Source organism: Sorex fumeus, unplaced genomic scaffold, assembly GCF_029834395.1.
Source record: "Sorex fumeus unplaced genomic scaffold, SorFum_2.1 ptg000037l, whole genome shotgun sequence".
In the NCBI taxonomy this organism is placed as follows: domain Eukaryota; kingdom Metazoa; phylum Chordata; class Mammalia; order Eulipotyphla; family Soricidae; genus Sorex; species Sorex fumeus.
Genome location: NW_026606094.1, coordinates 31,548,032 through 31,573,478, shown reverse-complemented (window position 1 = coordinate 31,573,478; position 25,447 = coordinate 31,548,032). Strand labels below are relative to the sequence as shown.

Genomic DNA, 25,447 nt, shown 5'->3' with positions numbered 1-25,447 from the left:
CTGGTGGTAAAATAGTTGACATTCTTCAACTCTATTCTCTAAATCAATGTCTTCTAACAGATTTCTCTTTAATCACCAAGCTGTACTAAATTAATTTCTCAAAACAGCATGCTGCTGCTGATTTAAGATCTAACTTCCTTCTCAACATAAACTAATCTCCTGCCACCTAGATGGCTTCCAAATGTAACCAGTTTTTTCTATGCTTACACAACTAATGAGTAACACAAGTATCTGATAGGGTTGTAGATGCAATTAGAAAATACTCTGAAGTACTATTTAAGCTGCAAAGTAGTACACGAATGAGCTTCGCACAAACTGCAATCTTAAAATGCTAAAATTATGAGTAATGCCAATAAATGTTCTGTGAATACCAGACAACATGATACAGTGTACTATACTTCCTTTGAGGATTCATGATGCATACTACAATTATTGAAGATCCAAAAGTACTAATTTTTTAAGTCCATTAATTTTAAATCATCATTTCTTCTATGTTTCTTGGAAGCAATAAATTAGGGAGTCATCTTATCTGTGTAAATTTAGTGTTCTGGAGAAAACTAAAAGGAATCACACTACACAATATTAACTATTATATTTACACAATTTTTATTGAAAAATAGCATTAGTAAATGTAAAGAGAATTTTAAAATACTTCCTCTTTTTAAGTAGTACAAAAACTGTTTTTAGCAAACAGCCTCTTACCATTAGGTGTCCTAAAGATATAAAATGCTATAGTAATTTAAGTTACACAATTTTTCTTAATATATACTAACTGTAAAATCAGATAATTTGAAAAATAATTTGAAATTAAATCTAATGAGCAAATTAAAACCACAAGCTTTCATTACTTTTTTAGACTTTATCTTTGTTTTGAGGGATATGCTACATCTGACAATGCTCAGGGATTACTCCCTGTGAGTGCTCAGGACACCATAAGCGGTACTGGGAATAGTACCCAAGTTTGCTGCAATGAGGGAAAGTGCCATACTCATTGCATTATCTCTCTAGCCCTTCATTAATTTTTCTAAAAAAATAAAACTGACGTTGATAATCAAAAATGTTTGGAACTATCAGATCAATTGCCAAACTTTAACATGTACTGAGTATCTCCTGGATATTTATTTACTCTTAGATACAAATATATTGTACTTAAAAGAAAACCACCTGTCTAAAATATAACGTTGGGCACACAAACCTTATCATAGAATAACACATTTTTTAAGACATGAAAGTTCTGAAAGGTGACCTAATTTACTCCTCCTATTCTCTTCCAAACAAAAATGACATACAGAGAACTACAAAGAATCTGGGCTCTGTGAACTGTTTCATTTATTCCACACCCTACAGAATGACACATGTTCACAAAGAAAGACAGCTCAAGAAATTTATCCATTTTGAAGAAAAAAATTGCCTCAGCAAGTTAACCAAAAGGCTACCTATAATACATAAAAATCTCATGTAGAGTGTTAATGGACTCATTTTATTTATTTATTTATTTATTTATTTTTTGCTTTTTGGTTCATTCCAGGCTTTGCACTCAGGAATTACTCCTGGCGGTGCTCAGGGGACCATATGGGATGCTGGGAATCGAACCCCGGTCGGCCGCGTGCAAGGCAAACGCCCTACCCGCTGTGCTATCGCTCCAGCCCCAATGGGATCATTTTAAAGAGCCAGAAAAACTCTTCTAGAGAGGGTACAGTGTACTGATTTGGAATAGAACTGCTGTAAGTACAGACCTATGAACCAAAGGATCAGGAGAGACTATGTATTTACTGGTGGTTAATGAGTGATCCAACCAACACAGGAAGGTCAACATTACCACAACATAATGAGCACCTAGGGGGTGCCCAGCACTTGACACAATGTCTGAATCTCACAACAATCCCTATGGGACAGATGTTTTCTGCCGAGTTCACAGAGTTCAAAACTGAGATTGAATTCTAAATTGAAATTTAGAAATTGTCACGGTCCTCCCACCTGTTAAATGACTGATTTGAAACTGAAATTCTGACTGCTTGAAAACAATATAATCAATCTTTCAGCATGAACAATAGAGAAACGGAGGCACTACCTGCAGACAAACAAGACTAAAAGTTCTCAGTCAAACTGGCAACAGCTTATTTCCAGATGTTGGCATTTGTTGAAGAAGGCAGGGACTAAAAATGTCTCAGAGTCCGCTACAGTCCACCCTATACGTATTTTGACAGAACTTGAACTTGGTCATGAAGAATTTAGACATTTCTGGATAAATCTCAAGAAAAATGTAGGGGAGATGGAGGGCAGATAATCCACACTGTCTGGCCGAAACACAAAGGACCAGCCTCTGACCCATGGTTCTGAATACAATGTCACTCAGCCAAGCCCATCTGGACTTGGATCTGAATAGGACATAAAGGCACTGCAGTAAACAAGCAAGCAAGGCCTTGAAAAGAATCGTTTCACAAAATTCTCCACAGGACTGGATGTCACACAGCATCAGAACCTTGTACCCACAGTGATAACCCTTGAGAGTGCTCTCAGTTGACATGGTGATATCAAAAGGCCAGTCACAAGACAAACTCCAACATAACACAACAGTCAAAGCTATCTGCAGTGAGAAGTGGCTGATACTAGGCTGCTTCTGATTTCAGCAGCTTCAGAATTAGACATAACCTCTGTAAAGCCACTGAGAAAGCAGAGGAAAATGATGGAATCCACGTGGAAGCTAAGTGTAGACACAAAGTGTGAGCTTGCTTCATAAACCCTAGGGTGGACTGGGAAGAATTTGAAAGGGTGGATTTTCTAAAACTGGGAATCCATAGATTAGCGTCTATTGAGAACCGTGTCTGTAGAAGATCTACCCTGTGACTTTTCACTTGTCACTCTGGAAAAAAAAAGTTAATGAGCAATTTAGGAAATGATAAATCTTAGCCCAGTTTTTAACAATGTAAACACCTTATTGGGAAGTTTGATTAGAAAGCAATCATTTCATTTCAGTACTAATATTTTTAAGTGTACTTATCCCATACATTTGGTGTTTCCGTATGTTACAGAAGAGTAACTTAAATCACTCATCATTTGATCTTCTGAAAGTATCTGGAACTTTCTCTCTCCTTCCTGACTGTCACTTCTTCCAAAAAAAAACCAATATATTTATTTATTACATTCAGTAATAAGTGTTCCTGAATGTAACATACTCTTTTAAAAGTGAAATGTTTGAGGGCTACATATAATAAGCATGGAGTCCCTGTGTCACCAGGGCCTGCTACAACAGCAGTTTGTTTTTAATGTCACTGGAAAGAAAGACACATTTCCGTGCTTATCTGTGCATAAGCTTTGTAACGAACTGCTCTGAAACACAATGAATTTTTTTCTTTTTTAACATCTAACTGCATAAACTGTTATCATTCCTTCTAGAATACCACTGCTACTTAAAATTTCAAAACCTCAATTATAATCACTGATCTTTAATAATAAAGACACCAGCCTACTCACTGACTTTGACACCTTAATGAGTAAGAGTGCAAAGTCTTAAAAACTAGAATACATGAAATATATTTTTAAAAGGTAAGCACACAGGAGTTTTTGTTTAACCTCGATAAAATCATTTGATTTCATAACAACAACAACAAAAAGCCTCTATCAGAGTCAAATTCTGAAATTATTGAAACATGTAGGAATCACAGACCTGGCACATACCTCCCACCAAAAAAAAATACAATAAAATTATGCTTTATTCAAGTGTTATATGGTTACCTGATTCACAGTTACATGGGGATTCACAGTTACATCTCACTTTAAAAAAGTTAGAACAATCAAAGAAAATTCTATTTATACTCTTATGCAAGAAAAAGTAATTCAAATATCACAATACCCAAAACATAAAAAAAAATTATGTGTTTAAGATCTACTCAGAATGCCTTGCATTCATGTAAAGAGACTATTAAAAGCATTACATTTTTTCTTTTACCAAAAAAAGCTCAGTAATTCATAAGTTGCATAATTGCACTTCAGTCAATAATTTTGAAAATCTCTGAACTATAGTTAAAAATAAAACAGTTTGTATTAAAATGAGTTCAAAAATAAAACAAATACCCAACACATTATTTACTTTAATAAAATGAAACTGACATTTTTGCTGCAATAGTATTTCTTATTAAAGATAAAACTATATTTAAAATAAGCTGTTTTAAAATATTATATCTGTAACCTAATAAATTATAACTCCAGTCTTTCACAATTAGACCTCACATATAATTCTGGAGCACAGCCCAGAAAGCTATTGCTAAGCCCAAGGATCTTGTTACAATAACCAAAATCTTTCTAAGTTCTTGCAACCAGGAGAATGTACCATTTTTCATAAGCCATTTTATAATTTTCAAACAAATATAAAATATACCCACCATTAGCATTAATATCAAGAAAACTTACTCTAAAAATTATTTGAACTGCATTATTTGTCAACTGTGACATTAAAATTACTCTACAAAATAACATAAATTACAGTAGAAGTTTGTCTACCAAAACATTACCCAAATAAGCACTTAAAAGAAGGAATATTTTTACTTTTGTTTAAAAGCTGTAAGGAAACATTTTTTTTCTTATCTTACTCTTGAAATTTTTCCCTCTTTTTGTCCATGGCACAAGGCTGTACCTCTAACTAAGGCTTCTGGAGGAAAGTTTCTAGAATTATGTTTCAAAATATTAAGGCCATTTAACTAATATAACCTCTCAAAATAAATTGACCAGGACTACTCCTTTGCATATTTATACTATTTTTTGCATCTCAGACGGAACAAACACTATCATCTCACTGCTTTTCTCCTACAGTGAAAACAGATAACCTTAAGATATTCCTGGGTAGCCTGTAGAATTAGAAATGGTATTATATCAAATCTGATAACCAGACAGGCCGATATTCAACTATACTACTAAATTATTGAAATGCATAAACATTGTTCATTTTAGTATACATATTTGACAGCCAAAAGCTTACACCATATGAAAACTATCTACTATGTCTGTATCTATGAACAACTGTAAATAGTTTGAATCTGTTTGAAAGGTATACTAGACATAACACTCTCAATTAGTCTGCCCTCTTTGTTTCTCCATCATACATACATAGTCTAGCAGTGGCCAGTTTATCAACAATGACTGGGACATTTTGGGAGTGTTTCTACATGGACAAAATTAAAACTTTAGAATTTGACTATTTAGGTTAATGGGAAACAGAAGGAAAAGAGGAAGGTTCATGAAAATGAAGAGAGGCAATGAAAGAAAATGAGGAACATAGCATTAAAGTCCAAATAAATAAACTCATATTTGTGTCCTCTTCTGCAGTTTTTAAAACTTAATTTGGGAGTTAGGAGCTAGAACTGTGGTTAGGCAACATGTTCGGCACCGTTTGGCCACCAGCACCACATAGTCCTCCGAGCATGCCAGGGACAGCTTTGAAAGTGTCTGAACAACCCCCATGTGGCACCAATGCTGATGGGGACCCTGAATCTTCTGAGCACCACTTGGGAAACAGCCCCAACAATAAAAGGCTGAACTTAAAATCCAGGTGCCTCCCTATATAAGTTCAAACATAAATCCCAGTATGCTTTCTTGGTCTTTATTTTGTCACTAATCTCTTTTAAGGAGAGAATCCATGTTTGATACACATATGTATCACCACACATGAGACAGTATGTAGTAAATGGCAGCTAGTTAATATCTATTGGGTTATACTGCATTGAGGGCAGTGGAATTTAGGTACAGAAGTAATACATCTGTGTAGAAAGGCACGCTACTTTGTTAGGAACACTAATAAGCTTTTTGATTCATGGTATCATAGCCTCTGTCTCAATAAGGTGTAAATACCTTATTGGAATAAATACCAATGAAGAGAGAGCACCAAAGAGAGCTTTGCAATAACTCATTTGGAGAAGTGGGAGAATTGACACATCTTATGGCATTTGGTAGAACAGGCATGTCAAATGCAAAAGCAGTTTATGCCTGATACATATCAAATCTTCATACAAGTAATGTTAATGAGAACTGTAATTGCAGCTATGTTTCTAATTTATTTTTGGCTTTTGATTACTTAGAAGAAATGTGTAATTATTACACCTAATTATGTGTTTACATAATTGTAGTGCATATAAATGACACTGCATGCAACAGACTGAAATCAATGCAAAAATGCATCGAAAGTATTTTTTGTTATTAAGGATCCAGATATTTAAAATTGTCCCAAACCCCAATCATGATCATATGAAATACTAAAAAATAGATGACAGATGGTATTTATAGAAAGAGGAAAAGCATAAGGAAGGGCATCAAAATAAGTAAAGCATGGTAAAGTTCACATATTGCCAAGACGCAGGCCTGGGAAAAGAAAAAAGGTAGGTGGAACTGAAACCAAAGATTCTTTAATACCATGCTAATAAACAAGGCGAGATTATGTAAATAATCAGAAGACTGAAGAAGACTGTCATTCCGAAGGAATTATACAGAACAAAGGCAAAAGTGTGGAGGTCAGAAGAGCAGAGGGGCTGGAGCAATAGCACAGCGGTTAGGGCATTTGCCTTGCATGCAGCCTACCTACGGTTCGATTCCTCTGTCCCTCTCAGAGAGCCCCGGCAAGATACCGAGAATATCCTACCCACACAGCAGAGCCTGGCGAGCTCCCCTTGGAGTATTCAATATGCCAAAAACAGTAACAAGTCGCACAATAGAGATGTTACTGGTGTCCCCCTAGCAAATCGATGAACGGGAGGAGTGCTACAGTGCTACTATATATAGGGTTAGGGTTAGAAAATTTTTTTTCCTTTAAGAAAGGTGACGTTGGGGCTGGACAGATAGCACAGGGGGTAAGACGTTTGCTTTGCATGCGGCCGACCGGAGTTTGATTCCCAGCATCCCATATGGTCTCCTTGAGTACCACCAGGAGTAATTCCTGAGGGCAATAGCCAAGAGTAACCCCTGTGCATTGCCAGGTGTCACCAAAAAAGAAAAAAAAATCAGGAGAGGATATTACAACAGGTTAATTTGTGTAAAATTTGGGAGAAATTATGAGGAAAAAGCAATGCAAATACAGTAAATAATATTTGGGAAGTAACCAGATGCAGCAGAGAAGATGCCAAAATTGACATGAATTAACTTACAATAATAAAATGTGTTTACTTATAAAATATTTCAGTCACACTAAAAATACCTAGAAAATACAGAGACTAAACATCTGTGTGCACAGCACCCTGCTTAAGAAGTACAGAAGCATTACAGAACCCTAGGTACCTCTCATTCTTCCATACCTCTCTCTTCTTAGAAATAAACTTCACTCAGATCTCATGATTATTCTCCACCTGGATGTTTGTATACTTTTGTTCTTTATGTTTGTACTTAGAAGATTTGGGCTAGTTTCGAGATGATTCTTAAATTTAATACATATTTAAGAATGTACTAAAATCCCCACTCACTTTCTTGTGTGGTAGTTCATTTGTATAGTCTCATATAGTAGCTGTTTTCAACTATTTATTTCTCCTCATTTATTTCCTGAAATGGATCTACACTGATAATGTCACCAAGAGTGTCTACTAGTTGTCTGAGCCATTATTCCTATTGATTGATTCGAACAGTGTCTCATTTCAATTTGCATTTCCATTAAAAAGTATTATTATTGCATAATAATAAAAAAAGGTATGCTTCTGACTTCAGTTTGCTTCTGGTGCCTATTTAATCCATGCAAATGTGAATAATTTAATCCATCACAGTTTGTTTTTTTCTTCTTGCTGAGCAATATTTTTGCTACTTCTGATCAAGGTACTTCTAACATCCTGAAGACATATACACGTAGGCAAATATAAAAGACCATTTGTTAAAAATCCTCAAGGGGGTCTGGAGCAATAGCACATGGGTAGGGTGTTTGCCTTGCAAGTGGCCAACCCAGGTACGATTCCCAGCATCCCATATGGTCCCCCAAGCACCACCAGGAGTAATTTCTGAGTGCAGAGCCCAGAGTAACCCCTGTGCATCACCGGGTGTTACCAAAAAAAAAATTAATCAAGGGATCATTTATATGCTTCAAGGTTTAAAGACCTCTGTATCTTACTTAGCTTGATACAAAACATGGATGTGGGGAGGAATACATACAACAAAATGCCAAGTATTACATGACAAATTTTAACGAGTATAAGCAAATAAAATGGATTAACTTCTTTCAAATAAATATAAAGCCCCCATGTGTAGTAAGTATATGGATCCACCTAGAAATTCCTCAGAAATTTTTTTTTTGCTTTTTGGATCACACCCAGAGATGCTCAGGAGTTATTCCTGGCTCTGCACTCAGGAATTACTCCTGGCAGTGCTTGGGGGACCATATGGGATGCCAGGGATCGAACCCAGGTCAGCTGCGTGCAAGGCAAATGCCCTACCCGCTATGCTATCACTCCAGCCCGACAATTTTAAAATTTTATTCAGAAAAGTAAACTGTTCTTTACCCGACAGATTTATTCTGATGGCTGAAGTTTCTAGAGATTGTCTTTTAAAATAACATTTGCTCAATTAACAAAAAATATACACACACATTCAAATATAATTTCAAATCTAATATGTGCATAAATTATAAAGTTTAAGTCCACCTGACTAGGCTCAAAAGGGCCTACTATAAATTTTATATTTTTAAGAATCATACTTTTATACTGGACACTTCTATGTTATAGAAGAGCTTAAGTTAATACAGATCTGACTGTAAAATTACAATGGTCTACTTTTGTTGGTCGATAACTTTTCAGGAAATCAGTTCTGAAATCCTAACCATCCCCATGTGCACAGCATAAATTACTATGGAATTTGTTACTTACTCTGCTCTGAAAGTTTTTGAATCCCTTTTAGCAAAAAGCAATGAAAATTCAACCTGACGTATAAAATGCAGTCATCCAAAATAAAGTTAAAATGATTTACTTCAAAGGCACACTAAGGCACAGACTAGACCCACATTTTTATAGTTAAATATAAGTATGAAGCAAGCCAAATGACCAGACTGTTTTTATCTACAGGCAAGATGCTTAAAGAATGTTTTCTCCATTTCAATTAATATCAACTCCCATAAACTACTCTGTGCACAATCATCAAGATAATGGAGGCCATAGAGGTGACATTCTAGAAATATTTGCTGAATGTAGTTAACATGTTTCATAAGAACCAGATGTCTTAACCAACTTACAGTAAGCCCAACTAGCAAAGGATAGTATAATGAATTCAGAGTTATAGAATTTTATACTATATTTAACTGCAAAGTATTTTGTGGACACCTGTCACTAATTCCAAAATTAGAACTACCTTTTGAAGAGAAATATGTTGTATGTATATAAAGATTAAAAGAGCTGCAGTTATGGAAAAATTATTTCATGCCCAAAGACTATATATTTTACCAGATTGACCCATTCTTTATTTACTTCGCAAAAAAGAATCCATCTTAAACATTACCAAATGAAACAGTCCTAAAATATTATTATATAGTCATATTTGCCTTGATTCAGAGCATATCATCAAAAGAAATACACATTAAAAATTCTTGCTAAATACACAGATTTATTATCACTAATTACAGTTTTTTGTATCACTTTCCAGTAAGTCCATGTTTTCATGCAAGCTAATATCAAGAGTTTTTTTTAAATGCATTACTAAGATGCCTACCATTATAAATTTAACTATATAAGAAGAAAATAAAAAAATGGATAGAGGTATATGTGGGTATTCTTTAATTTTAAAATCTATACCCACTTTATCTGAGGTACTACTATGAATACTTTAAAAAGGCTATTGATAAGGCTATGAGTGACTTCATGAATGTGTCAAAGCAATCTAGAAAGATCACCTACTCTAGGACTTTGCTTTACCAAGGATGAGCAAGGGTATGTCAGCAGCCAAAGCATCCCCTGAGAACTTGTGAGAAATGTGGAGTGTCTGGCCCACTCCATACCCCCTGAATGGGGATTTCCATACATGAAAGAGCTCTACTTTTTTCTAGGCCTATTAAAAAAATTAACACTAGCTGCTTTAAGAAAATACGTTGACCACAAGTGAACCAGCAAGAATACAAAATAAGGCAAATTTGGGGGAAGAGGCAAGAAAAAATAAAACTGTCAGGTGAGGAATGTAAAGGACAACACTGAATGAGAGAAATTTTAAAATGATTTTCTTTTCTCGCCTGTGCATTGACAAGAATAAATGAAGAAAAAAGTGAAATGAGGTATGTTCATCCTGTACTGGTTCAAATAGATGAACACTGCTGACTTTTTGAGGTGACACACCATGGCTCACAAGTTTGTTCTAGAAGCTCGGAGACAAGCAGTGGCCAAACAGCAACTGCAGAAGGAAGACAGGGTCCTTGATTTGCAGGGAGTTACTTTCCGATAGCACAGCGGGTAGGGCGTTCGCCTTACACGCGGCCAACATGGCCACCCCGAGTTCGATTCCTCCGCCCCTCTCTGAGAGCCCGGCAAGCTACCGAGAGTATTCGATATGCCAGACACAGTAACAACAAAGTCTCCAATGGAGACATTACTGGGCCCGCTCGAGCAAACCGACGATCAACGGGAGGGCCTTTACCTTTTACTTTCCATCTTAATCTTGTCTTTGAATCAAAATTTGAGAGGCAAGTGGTATGTCAAAGAAGATGAAGAGATTAGTAAAGAGATTCCACAAAGGATCTACTTTGGTCCTTGGAGAAGAAAGTGGCCTATTCTGTAACACGTGCAAGCAGCCTATTGGAGAAGAATGGCTAAGCCGAATATGTGACCTTACCTCATCTCTCCTGGCACCTTGGCATCGCTGCAAAATTGATGCAAAATATCATATTCCACATGGCTGGAGATGGCAAAGCATTCTACATAGCTAGGAAGCTAATTACCACATATGATTCTGTGGCAAAAGACTGCCTGGTGAAATAGATGGGGAAAGTCCACAACATTCACAAGAGATGAAAGAGGCCGGAAATGGGGAGGGTTATGATCAGAATGAGACATCACAAAAAAGGATATTCACTCTTCACCTGTGGATAGATGCCAAGGAACAAGCTGGGCCCAGAGTGACAAATGACACACACAATGGAATTCAAAGAGAATCCTCAGAACTGTATAAGGAGCCCCTAAACACACACACACACACACACACACACACACACACACACACACACACACACACACACCCTCACTCACCTGTCACCAAAGCCAAGAACATCTGACTCAAAGGGGAAGAGAGGTTAAGAATAAAAATTAAAGAGAACTAAAGTATAATCCTAAACTCATTGCAACTAAATGATAGCAAATGAGGCAGGAAAATATTTAGGAAAAAAAAGTGCATGAAGCTTTGACTAACATGGTGTCAAGGTAAGGACTGGTCATACTACCAACTTGAGGAGAAAAGATGAAAGAGAAAATGAACAAATAAGTGTGTGAGAGGTGATACTTCTGCTTTGGGATTTCTGTTGTAAGAAATAGAAATTCACTTGCCCTACCTTCTCAAACTCAGGAAAAGAGAAAATTGTAGCTAGGCAGGGGGATGGTGGATATATACACTTAGAATAAAATTATGAAAACATACCCTATCATGAGATATGGTAAGATAATTACAAGCAATAAAATCCAAGAAACTCCAATAGCAAATTTTTTCCAAGTATTAAAATATGTCTAATGAAAATTACTTTTCAAAAAGCAAAAAAAAAAATAAAAGACTATGGAAAAATGTATTTGTAAAAGATTACAAATAGTTTTTAGAAATAAAAATATCTTAAAATTTAAAGATTAGTTCACTGAAGTTATTAGACAGACTAGGTTATTAAAGAATAGAGAAAACTGAACTGGATGATATGTAAGTAGTATTAAAAGAGAAGATTTAAGAGACACAAAAATTAAAATGAAATCCCAACCTAATCATAAAAAAAGTTCAAGAGAGCTTTCTCTCTTTAGAGAGAGAAAAGATACTATTTCTTTCAAAAAGTTATGGGTGTGGGTTACATGAATGCCCGCTGCAAATCTCTCTATTCTTCTACAGCACTGTAGCAGTGTCCTCCTGTTGTTCATCAATTTGCTCGAGCGGGTACCAGAAACAACTCCATTGTGAGACTTGTAACTGTTTTTGGCATATCAAGTATACTACGGGGAGCTTTCCAGGTTCTGCTATGTGCGTTGGATACTCTTGGTAGCTTGCAGGGCTCTCCAAGAGGGACACAGGAATTGAACCCGGGTTGGCCACGTGCAAGGCAAACACCCTACCAGCTGTGGTATATAGCACTGAAAAAGTCCCCATTGTAAAAATAAAAAGTGCTCCACAAAGATAATGGGTTCAGATATTTGCCTTGCATCCTGATGAGCCTGATTAGAATCCCTAGAACCACACATGGTCCCCTGAGTACCACCCATGGTCACTCCTGAGCACAAAGCAAGGAACAGCCACTGAGCACTGCTGGGAATGGCCCTACAAATCCCCCATCCCAGTAAATTAATTCTATGCTCAAGAGAAAGAGTAAAGTTAAAAAAAAATGGAATAACAACCCAGTATTTTTAAGAGTTTAAAAGTTTAGATGAGAAAATGAGGTGTCAAAACTGATTTAAGGAGGTCAAAATAGTTATGCTTGGATTTTCGATTTTGCAACCCTGGGCATGGCTTGGGAAACTTTGCAGACCATACCAGCACACAGGAATCTTGAAATAAATGTTCTAAGATTGTGCAGCATGTCCGAGTGGGTAGAAAGGCCAAAGTGGGTGCATGAGTGGGAGCAAATACAGAAATGTGGCCTTGAATTAGGCCTTGAAGTTGCTACTCTCACTAGTAGTAACTTTGCCGGCCAGTGTAGCTTTTCACAGGAAAGGCAAATCCCTTCCATGTATTCCTTGATGTGGTTGCAGATGATATTGATGTGCTCAGTTTGTAAAATTTCTTAGCTACCACACATGGATACAGTTTAAAGAGTTCAGAAATGAAAGTAATTCTTGAAATAAGATTGATTTCTGAACCACCTCTAAGGCAAGTTTCAAATTTCAAAAGGGCAGCTGTCATGGAACTGCTATTAAATATCTATTTTAACATTAACTTACAGGTTTCTATTCCTTTCAGATATATCACCATAGCTTCAAGTAAAAGTCATGTGCCCAAAGAACAAAAGAATGTAATACAGATAGGTAAAATAAATTACAGGGAGAAAACTCGAAACTGTACCTTACAGAAGCATAAAGAGTATCTTAGATTCGATGTTCTCTTATTTCACCTCAAGGTTACTACCACTTTTCAAAAGATGCTGCCTCTTCCTTAAGATTAAGTTCATGGTAATTCTGGAGTTTTATTAGGAATCTGAGTCATCAGTATTATAAGTTCCAAGATGGTTTTTAAATTTGTGGGAAGTAATCACAAACTTCCCTGAGAAATAGCACATATAATGTTTCATAATTTACGACAAAAACATGTTTCCTTCTCAGGAAAAATAAAAGCAAAGTTTGCAAGAAAGCATTCAATTAATTCTAAAAATGGATAATAATGCAGTGTGAAACATACATTTAAATCATTGTAAACTTGTCTGATTTCTTAAAATTCATTCTCTATAAAAGCCTTAACATACAACAGGTATTTACTGACATGGTAATCACAGTGGGGAGAATGAACAGAAACCCAAGACACACAAGAAAACTTTGGTGGGATCAGGAATGGGAAATTAAGATTGACTGATATCTTTGTTATGTACACATCCTCTGCTAAAAACGAGCCAACAGAAAGATTTAATGGCTGTGACCAATAAGTGGCTCACACAGAAAGGAAACCAAGAGTACACTTCAAGAATCTCTAAAGTATTAAATAAAAAAAATTAATATTTATTAAGAACTCTTTGCCTTTTTTTTTTTTGAGGAGACACCACATGCCTGGCTTACAATCCAGTCCTCTGAGCTATCTCTCCGGCCCCTGTCCAAAGCATTTGAGATGTTTTAGCTGCCTCCATACTTAGCTACACATACATATAAATTACCTAGGCTCTGAAGGAAAATGCAAGCTTAAATAACTGGGAAAACTTGCCCAAGGTCTCAAAAGAAAACATTTCATTGCCAGAGTTCTGAGTCAACTACCTTTTCCCACAGAGACTTTGTAAAAAAAATAAATAAATTAACCTTGAATGGTAAAATTCCTTACACATGAAGAATGTAAGAAAATTATATTGTAGACTGCAACATCTCTTCTAGGCAAACGTTCCTGTACAATCCAGAGCTTACAGCCAATAAGGATAGAAAAGTAATCTCACACATACAGGAAGGAAATGGACAGACTTCCACACATTGGTTCCTGAGAGGCACATTCCTCCCACTTTCGTCCCAAACGAGCAACAGTGAACAGGAAGACCTTATATTAAAGGGCAACTTCCCCCTTGAATACTTTTATACCATGTCTTCCCTATGTGCCAGTAAGGGTAGGGATATTATTTTTATGCATAAAATGTGTTTCACTGAGTAGACCATAAACTCTTCTAAGGATTTGGTAAACCTAAAGCTCAAGTGAATACTAAAAAGAGTCTACACTGTAAAATGCTACCAATGCTAATTCAGACCATGTCAAGTGAGATGAGACATAGAGAATGGACTGGTGAGCTTCTGAGCACCTTCTGTAAGCTCCCAAAACTCACAGTAACAGCTCTTTGAGACATCTTTTTTCTCTGGAGGCAGTAAAGAGCCCAGAGTGATAGAATTAGATTAGGGCATCTGACTTGCACAAGGCCAACCCAGGTTTGATTCCCCACTACAAATGGTCCTCAGAGCCCTTCTAGGAGTGATCCTTGAGCACAGAGTCAGGAGTAAGGCCTGAGCAATGCCAGATATAGTCCCAAACCAACCTCTACCCCTCCGCCCCTAAAAAAAAGTCAAATCATATGGGGAGAGTATTATAAATAGCCAGTTGAAAGGTGTCCAAACATACAAATACAAAAATGACATTTCACTCCACCACTTAATTGAACAAAAATTTTTTTAAACACGCAACAAGAATTTGGCCACCCCCTTCAAAAATTAACTTCTCTTTTAGAACTGTGTTGGGAATAAAGTGGTAGGTCCTAGTTACTCTATGTAACTAATGTGGTAGACTCTAGTTATTCCAATTAGCTAAATATAGAAGAAATAAAATATCCAAATTCACTAGGATTTTTTCACTATGTCACAATTCACAAGAATTGTCCATGGCACAAGGGGAATGTGGCACCTTTTATCTCATTATAGGGCAATCGAAATTAATATCCAATAACCCAATTATCATTTATCTAATCAACACTTATGTAAAGGCTACTACACCAACCCAAGAGAAGATAAACAAGTCCAACAGGATTCATGGTCTGATGAGGCTGAACCCTTAGAGACAAAACAGCCAATTAAAAAAAAGTAAATGCACAAGCTGGTTTCAAAATGGTGTTAATTAGAAAGACAGAAGAAGGAGGGCTAATTTAGACTGGATGAGCAAGAAAAACCTCATGGAGGAGGAGGCAAGTGAAGTCTTACTCTTTCACATACTGTCTTGATTATATACCAGGGGTTCAATATCAACCACCAGAACCTGTGACCCTATCTTATCAAAACAGTCACACACATTGCAAAGGAATAAAAATATAAAAATCATAACTGGGCATTCCTTGTATAAAATTGCACATGGGCTATCTAAGAGGCTATCTGAAAGTGGAATGTGCTGACGAATATGAAAAAGATGGCATTAATTCAGGAAATAAAAGAGATTCAAAAAATTCTGAGGTTCCTGATAGAAAATAAAAATCTAGCCTGCCCTGACACCATTAGGAACACAGGTATGAATGACTCTCCTAGGAGGACTTAAAAGGAACAGCTGAAGAAACATAAACTGTTAGAAAACTTAAATTGTGTTGTCTATTTGAGAGAGAGATGAACTTTATACATGCTGCTGGTGGATGAATACTTGGATGGAAAACAAGAACACACTATTAAAAACCAATGGAAAAGAGATCCATGTTCTATAGAGGCAGAAAAGATTAAGTGAATTCTGTCCTGTATGGAAATGTTGGAAAAAAATAGATTTTATAAGCTAAGAATCTGGTTATCTAAAGAGGGAGATCTCCAAGAAAACTGTTTAAAACCTAAACTGTTTTTTTCCTTGCCTTGTGTAATAAAAAGGGAGAAGGAGAAGATAAATCAAGAATACAAAATGAAAGGCTGCTATAAGATCATAATTCTGTAGGCAACCCAGAGGCTGATACAATTACTAACCTGCAAGCAAATGTTACCTTCCATTACAAAAGGATGACTAAAGGGTGGGGTCTAGCAACCAGCAGAGGAGCAGCTGATAATTCCCAGGCCTGGACATTAATGCAGCCTGTGATGAGCCAGGTCCTAATGACTCTTATATTCTTTTCTCTCTATCTCCACCCCACCCCCCTTCTCCCCTCACCACCTCTTTTAACAGGAATGTCTGTAACTGATTTCCTGGATCTCTCCAAGTATTACATTCTAGGAGCAGATTTTTTTTTTGGTCATTAGGTTCACAAAGAGAAATTCTGACCTAATATTTTATTACATGATGAGATTTAGAAGAAGCTGAAAGGCCAGTGGATGCTGAAATGATTGAGACCTCTTTTTTTTCTTTTTTTTTCTTTTTGGATCACACCCAGTGATGCTCAGGAATTACTCCTGGTGGTGCTCGGGGATTGAACCCGGGTCGGTCATGTGCAAGGCAAACACCCTACCCACTGTACTATCGCTCCAGCCGAGACTTTTTTTTAGAGATGTTGGTACAGGCTAGAATATGAAACTGACATAAAATTTTGCAAGTTAGAAGGTAAAGAGTAGTGGTCAAAGTAGTAAGCAAAAATATCTAGGCCCTCATATCTGGAATCTCTAAAGAATATATGAATAAAGAATCCCTATATGGCAAAAAAGAAAGCTTAAATAAAGATCTTGAAATGAAGCTATAATCGAAGATTATCAGGGTGAGTCCAGTAATCATCAGGGTCTGTGTCAGTGAAAAAGGAAAATGATGCTGCAGATGAGAGATATCATTCTCCCTTGCTCGCTTTTCCTTAACCAGAATGAAAGACAGCTGGCTTCTTAATTTTTGCCAGTTAAAACCTACTTGTGGCCTAACTGCAGAAAAAGTAATACATTGTGCACTGCTCTAAGGCACCAAGTTTATGGTAATCAATATGCATTTTAAAACTACCTCTGGCCAGAGGAATCATTTAGGGGAGGAGTGCTTGCCTTGTGTGACAAGGCTGACCCCACTTTGAACCCCAGAACTGCATGTAGTCCCCCAAGCTCCTCCAGGAACAACTCTTGAGCACAGAGCCAGAAATAAGTCCAGTGCACTGCCAGGTGTGGTCCCAAATCACACCCCATCCACCACCCCCAAAAATTTACCTTTGTAATCTTCCTGTTAAGAATTTTAAATAGTATTTAACAATTTATAATAGAAAATAGCCAAAGCACAACATGATTAGGTACAGAGAGTTTATAAAGCTCAAATGCCATCTAGAATCTAAGCTAACCAATGTCACTCTCTGGAGAGTCACACATGCCAGAACATGTGACCAAGAAATATGTAACCTATAAATGTGACAAATGCATAAAGATGCTTCCATGTGAATTTATGGTGTCTTTAATTTTCCAGGAAGAGAAATGCATAATAAAACAAATATGAGAGTTGTGGAAAGGTATGTTCAAAAAAATCACAGCATTTTTTTCACATTGAAAATAACATTTTTCATCAATCCTATAATATAGGTATGGATATGTCCTATCATTGATTAACTGAAGAAGACTTATGCTCTTTATTGCTAAAAAAAAGTCAAACTAAAGATAGTGAGCTCCGTTCCTACCAAAAAAAAAATTTTAAGCAACAATACAACTGCAATATAGCAGACCCTTCCAATGAACACTGCTATTTTCTCTAATTTTCTGACAAATAATATGATCGAGAAGTTTAAATGTAGAAAATTGTGCAGAAAAATTTCTGAATCAAATAATTTGCTTTCAGATACCATTTGCTTATTACTTTGTTCATTACATGCATTCACTGCTCCTGTTTTAATTCACAGTGTTTGGCTGGGTAATTATTCCCATCAATTCCGAAAATGTCACTGCAAATTCACCAAGACTTTAGTCTGTGTCAGTGTGACACTTGGCACTTATTTTGTGGAGTGGGTAATGAGGAACAATTAGTACTCTATGTGAGTACTAATCTTACAAAATATGTTAACATAAATATATGTTAACTGTGCACAGGACAAAGCAAAAGGGTTGTTAGGGATACAAGGATATCTTGCAAGATTCTTTCCACAAAGTGTTCACACTAGCTGCAAGGTAAGCAGGCAGGGCATCAAGATAAATAACACTAGAAACCAGGGAGCAATATGCTTTGCCATATTTGCCATATGCCAACTGTCGCTGTTTGGAGAGGGAAGGTACCCAGAGGAAAAGAGTACAGAGATCAATGGAAGTCAGTTCTGGAAGAAAGTTTTTATTTATCAGGCAACAGAGATACCAACTAAGGTTTCTGAGCAGACTAAAGATAAAGCCCAAAAGAAAAGTCTTCAGAAGGAAGAGGCAGCCCAAAGCAGAGAATCTGAGGGGCTGGAGCGATAGCACAGCGGGTAGAGTGTTTGCCTTGCACGCAGCCAACATGGTCGAGACGGGTTTGATTCCCAACATCCCATATGGTCCCCCGAGCACCCCCAAGAGTAATTCCTGAGTGCATGAGCCAGGAGTAACCCCTGAGCATCTCCGGGCATGACCCAAAAAGAAAAAAAAAGCAGAGAATTTGAACTACATAATGGAGGAAGAAAAACAGAAGATACAGAAGAATCAGCACTTTTGACATACTTTAATACCACCCATGACTTCTATCAAAGTAACTGTTAGCACAAGACAGATGAGCCGGAGAGAAGTACACAATCTATGTTGAAATACCGGACCCATTTATTCATAGACACGGGCTTTTTGACTTCTAAGATCCTAAGCCAATTCTAAAGAAACAGCTAAAGCAACAGAAAATCAAGTCCACACTGCCAGAATTTCTTAACTAGGGAAGTCATAGGGCAAGATTAAAGGGAGGAAAACGACTGATGATGTAGATTCTCAAGAAGCTGTTTACTGGTAGCAATGGAAAAATACTCACCAAACAGAAGAGATACAATTCCTGTCCTCATTTTCATCCACCTATACAATATTCAAATCACACTAAAGAAGGAAATAAAGGGCATGAACTTTCTGTCTGTAGAGGAGTGGAGAAGAGGAAAAGGCCTTGGAGCCAAAGAAAATAAAAGTCAAGGTTTTGGAGTAAAAAAAATCATGAAAATTTTACTGAGAACATCTATTCTCTATATCAATGAATACTATAAGAAAAACAATTCTTCCAAAGTATCCATATAAGAATGGAGTGAAGCAGGGGAGGTAAGGGTACTATATCCACAGATCTTAACATTGAACTGAACCCTGATGGCTGTGGGCAGGGTGGGGGGGACCCTAAGAAGTATCCAGGGCTGTTCCTCATTACCCACTCCACAAAATAAGTGCCAAGTGTCACACTGACACAGACTAAAGTATCTAGGGTTAAAAGAAATTGTAACAGTTCTCGAAGCTGCAACAATAAAACACTTTCTCTTGGAACAATTAGCCACATGTAAGTAAAAAAAAATTTTCACGACTAAAATGAGATTCTATGTGGAGGATTATTAGGCTGATACTACAACCTGAAAAACCAAAGTCTAAAAAGATACTAAGTCTAAAAAGACATACATGCCTTAAGGGAAAAAAAAACCGCAACAGAATGAATTATTTAATATGCTATCTCAAATGTACTTTAGAGACTTTGTCGCAATTTTTTAAAAATAGCACTTGATGTGAAAAACAAAATAACTGAAAAGCAAGAAAGCCAGATGTAAATAAAAGTATCACTGCTCCAGTTCCTAAGGAAGCATTTTTATTTTACGTTTCATTGACTCCATTGCTGTACTTTATATGGAATACTTTCACTGAATTACTTATATATAGGCCTTTAAACATTAAAAAAAAACTGGTCAAGACTTCATTGTTGAAGTGACATGAGGGAAAAAAAAAACGTTTTCAAGCATTCCAAATATCAAGATTGATAAAATAAGTCAGTATTCTATTTGTAGGATCTGGGGGCAGGAGTTGGAACTCTGGGCAAAGGATAGGGCAATGCTGGGGCAACAGACAAGGATGAGGTGGGAAAACAAGACTGAGTTGGTGAATGGCTTTCAAAAAAGAGATGAGACGTAGGAAAATGGGGATGGGGGAGGGAAGCAGAAAATAAACAAACAAAACCCCAATGCTAGAAAAGACAGAGAAAGGAATTCATTAGCTAAAGATTTTGCAAAAAAAAAAGTTTGTATTGAAATCTACCTAATATTACAGGTATAGACTCCATCACTTCTGACAAGCATGACTGCTACACCTTTCTCAAAGCACTGGGAGCAGCAGAGATGCAACTTTCCCTTCTATCTTACACATTCAACTCTAATTTTTCCTCTTCAAGATTCAGCCATGTTAATTTGTGTCCCCAGGGCTTATTAGAGACCATCCCATGGGAGACTATTTCCATGGTCAGTTAGTGAGTGGGCTGCCACTGACATACAAGGAGTAGAGGTTAAAGATACTGCTAAATACCCTGTAATTGAAAAAAAAAAGATACCAACATGACAAAGAAATACAAGGCCAAATGCCAACAGGTCTAAAGCTGAGAAACACTGAACACAAGCAAAAACAAATGAAAGGAAACAGCACAACTCCTTGGTTCTTTGTCCCATTTCATCCCTTTGGAAGTAAGATCCAATTAAAGCAAAAAATAGCACAGAGAACTCAGTTTTCGGTGGCTTTAAATATGGTGGATGGCTCAAAGTAATAGTCACAGAGGAGTGCAGAAACTGCAGGAAAAGAACTTTTTAATTCCCCCTTTGTTTCATTTTTTTGTCTCAAGCACATTCAAGTCATAAAGGAAGTAACTACTCATTTCCATTATCAAGGTGTGCTACTTCTTATACTCAACGTGTGCTAAAAATAAACTGACCTCTTCACAATGCAATATTGCTCATTAAATGTAAAAACTTAGCCAAACAGTTTTAAGAGAGAAAAATTTATGTTGGGGGCGAAGAAAACCAACCAGGTCTTTAAAATGCAAAGTTATTTTACAGTTTGCTTGCAAAAATGACTCAGATCATTATTACTTTTAGTCATGCCAAGTTTGATGCTCCTAAGCCTACTAGTAATGGAGTAGAGGGGGGGAAATCACCATTTTCCCTGCAGTCATTAAACCAATGAAAGAGAAGCTTACTGAACACAGGTTCGTGCAACATTTCTCTATTGTCCTGTAACAGAAAATCAAAGCAATCGCTGGAAGGGTAAGGGTAGATTCTGATCAATCTTTCATCTACCTATAAATACATATAAAGCGTGTGGTGTGTTTTCCTCACGATATAAAGGGTCGGGGAGGGAGAAAACTAGCAAACAAAAGAAAAACCCCAACTCATAAATCTACAAATCTGATGCGGTCCATATCGTGCTACCGTTTCTCTCCGTTAAAACCTTTGGCTTACTCTTAGGTTCTCTCCCTTCAAACAGCTGGAAAAGACCTCCATAGGGCGTTTCATCCTGAGAACAATACTACCGACAAATAAATGCTGGTGTCTCCCTGGCAAATCTCATTCATCAGAAACGGTGGCAGCAGTGAGAATCTGGCCGGCGAGACCCTTTCGCACCTTTCACCTGGGCTTTCACCGCTGAGTCTCTGCCTCACCTACTCCAAGAGCAAGTGTTAACCAACTTGGGTGGTCTGCACGTCACCGCGGTAATAAAGAAGCCCGCATCCGGAGGGGCTTGACTTCTCTGAACAAGGCAAATAGCATCAAGCGCCTGTTCGACTTAGTGAGTCGCCACAGGAAGTTGGCAGAAAAGGAAACACTGCAATCGCACGGAGGCCCCCACATGGGGATGCTCTGATCTCTGATTTCATGATTCTACAAAGCGTGGCACTCGAGGTGGGAAAACCAAGCCCGCGAGGCAGTCTAGCCTGGAAGGAGGCTGGGGGAAAAGAGAGAGAGAGAGAGAGAGAGAGAGAGAGAGAGAGAGAGAGAGAGAGAGAGAGAGAGAGAGAGAGAGAGAGAGAGAGAGAGAGTGTGTAGGGGAGAAGGCTGCACGTCTTTTTCTGATGTCAGCGTCCTTTTATTTTCACCAGGATGCTCTCAGTTCAAAAAAAAAAAAAAAGGAGGGGGGGGAACGCTGACAGACGAGGCGTTCCTCGGCTCCTTGCGAGGTCCATGCCAAGGCACCAGAGTGAAGTCAAACTCTCGCCCCACCGAAGGCGAGTCCTCGCCGCCGGGAAGGCGGGCAGGTAGGGGACCTCCCCCACCCCACCCCTCCAGTGAGGAGAACCCCGCCTGGGTTCTGCACCGCACCCCAGCACGTCCCCTACCCGAAATCATGCCGCGGTGCACGCAAGCAGCCGCGCCTCTGGCCGTTGGCACGCGTCCCCCTCCCAGCTTTCCGATGGCCCGGAGAGCCCACGGGCAGCCACCGCACCCAGCACGCCCGTCCAACGCCCCGGCCCGCGGCCGTCCTCACCGAGCAGCAGCAGCTTGACCTCCCGCGCCGCCTTCTCGCCATCCTCGCGGAGGTTGCGGTCGATCATCTTACTCCGCTCCACCGCCGCCTTGTCCTCGGCGCTCAGCGTGCAGCCCATGGTGCCGAGAGCGAGAGCCGCGGCTCCCCGGCACGTCCGAAGCGCGGGCTCGAACACACACACAGACACACACACACTCGCAAGGGGATCGCCGGGGTCCTCCCGGAGGCGGCGAGTCGCAGCTCTCCCTCGCTCCCGCCGCTGGCCACGCCGCCGCCGCCGCCGCTGCCACCACCAACCACCACTACCACCACCACCACCACCAGCACCCTGCGCCCGACACGGAGGGAGGAACAGCGCAGTCGGCCAAGGCGCGAGCGGCGCGCAGCGCGATCGGTGCCTCCTCCCCTCCTCGCCCGCGGCCGGGCTCGGCTGCCCGCGCCCCCGAAGTGCGCCGCGTCCCGGCTCCCGAGACCGCGCCCGCCGCCCGCCTCGCCGCAGCCTCCAGCAGCCCGGCCCAGCCCGGCCCCGCGCGCCGCCGCGGCCCCGCCCGCCTGCCCGCCCGCCCGACACCCGCGACCACTCCCAGCGCGCGCGCCCGCGCACGTGCCCCGGACAGCGCCCCCTCGGGCGGCCGCGCGCAGAGCCGCGTGGCCGCGGACACTCCCCCACCCCCCAGCCCACCCGCACGGTGCTCGGCCCCGAGAGAAAGACACCCCCTCCTCCCGGAGAGTCCCCGGAGCGACCCCCCTCCCCCCGAGCCCCTTTCTTGAGCTCCGGCCGCCCGAGTGGAAGAATTTCTGCCCGTTTACTCACACCGACGGATCTGCGCGGACCTGCCCCTTCGGGGTGGGGTGGAAGGCTGCCAAAGTTGGAAGCCGGAAAAAAAAAAAGAAAAAAAAAAACCAGCCAGTCCCGGGCATTTGAGCATGCCCAGCTCCGACAGCCACGCAAGGTTTTCTAAATGCAAACCCCCCTGTCGGCTGGTATTATTTAGGGCTGCGGGAAACCGGGAGCTGGGACAGGAATAGAGCCTTGGTGTAACCAGAATGGGGACAAAGGGGAACCGCAAGAAGGGGTAGGCGGATAGGTCAACTCTTTTCATTCCTTCCGTTCTTCTTTTTTTTCCCCCTTCCTCTGTCCTTACCATCTTTCATTCATTCTTACCTTTTCTTTTCAAAATCCGACCAGGATTTTCCCCTGACTCCCACCCCCCCGCCCCCCAAAAAAATGTGAACCAAGGTATCTGGAATAATATCTAGAAATGGCAAGAGCAATAAAACATCCTCAGGAACAAATCTGCCCTACATGGTAACTGACCTCCTCTGGGATGCATGAAAGTGTCCAAGTCAACTTTTGAGTCAATTTTATGACCATAGTAGTAAATCATCAGGCACTGGCATACCCTTCCTTTTTTGCAGGCTTTAGTTTCCCCGTCCATAAAATGGGACGGATGGATTAATCTACATTTTAGTTCCGTTCTAGGAGCTCTAACAGTTCTGGGGTAGTTTAATAAAGCGGGTCCATGCTGCAAAGATCCAGTAACGTAGGTTTGAGATCTGGCTTCTCGTCAGTTACACAATACCCTCCCCCTTACCTACATACTTCAAGACAAGTTGATGGACATGAGTCTGCTCTCAAAGATAGACATCATCTTCGATAGATTGAAAATCAGGAAATAGCTCTTTGGTTTCCAGCTAGAAGTGTTATTTTCTAAAAACACCATTTATGAAATCTGGATTGAGTGTTCCGGGAAAGTTGAACTGAGCTGACAGCTGTTAGCAAAACAGCTTGAGGACAGGTAAACCATGCCTCAGAGCTAGCAGAGGTTGTCAGATTCCTCCTTAGACATGTTCCTTCCTGGTCTCCTGCAATGAATAACCAAACCTGCTGGGCTGAAAAGGCCTCATTTCAAAACTGCCTCAAACGTCGGCTGTCACCTCTTGTTATATAACCTAAAAGAACAAGTCTTACAATGTACTTGCTTAAACATTTTCTGACCCTTTTGTGTTTCTTACTACTCTAAATGAGGATATTAATTTAAAAATCTGGCATTAAATTTGAGTTAAAGTTGAGTGAACTTTTGCATGGTGTTTGCATATTAGTCATACTGAGTCTGTTCTACAAACTGCAGATCAAATAGAGTGTGGGACCACCAGTTTTAGGAAACGAGGAAGCAAATATGACTGAGCACTAGAGGAAATGACAACAAAACTTGTGTTGGAGGGAAAAGGGGTGGAACAAAACAATGCACATGATCATTGTCTTTAGCAAAATTTATTAAACAGGTGAGCGGTTAAAAAATACACGGGGGGAAGGGAAGAGAGAGGTAGTACAGTGGGTAAGACACTTGCCTTGCCTGTTGCCTCACGCGATTGATTCCAGGTACCACGTGAAGTCACTTGAGTATTGCCAGGAGTGATTCCTGACAGCAAAGCAAGGAAGGAGAAAGCTCTTTAGCACAGTCAGATGTAACCCAAAATACACACACACACACACACACACACACACACACACACACACACTCAAAAAAACCTCAAAGTTAGAGTTCATTACATGAGGCTAAATTTCTGAGTCTTTAGAGTAATAGGGTGATCAATAGTGAAAGAAATCCAACAGAACTGTCTTTTGTTTTGTTTTGTTAATGACAAAGCAAATTTTTCAGATAGCCATCAAATGTAGATGGGTGGAATATGTATCAGTCACACCAGGATCCCACAACAAAATACTGTAGTCTGGGTGGCTTAAACAATTCTTTGTTTGTTTGTTCCAGGAATGATCCCTGTGCACTGAGTAAGGAGTAAGCCTTAAGTGTGTCCCCAATAACAAAAGGAGTGGGGGAAGAAAGTAAAGATAAAGA

At 39.3% G+C, this 25,447-nt stretch overlaps 1 protein-coding gene across 1 annotated transcript in view; it reads right to left on the bottom strand.

The window, feature by feature from the left end:
* Positions 1 to 22,781, bottom strand: part of GNAI1 (G protein subunit alpha i1) — an 80,472-nt gene extending 57,691 nt beyond the window's left edge. The window contains exon 1 of the mRNA XM_056118235.1: positions 22,590 to 22,781. Coding sequence (XP_055974210.1) covers positions 22,590 to 22,707 — 118 coding nt within the window. The 5' untranslated portion in view covers positions 22,708 to 22,781. The remainder of the gene's footprint in view (positions 1 to 22,589) is intronic.
* Positions 22,782 to 25,447: the final 2,666 nt, after the last annotated feature.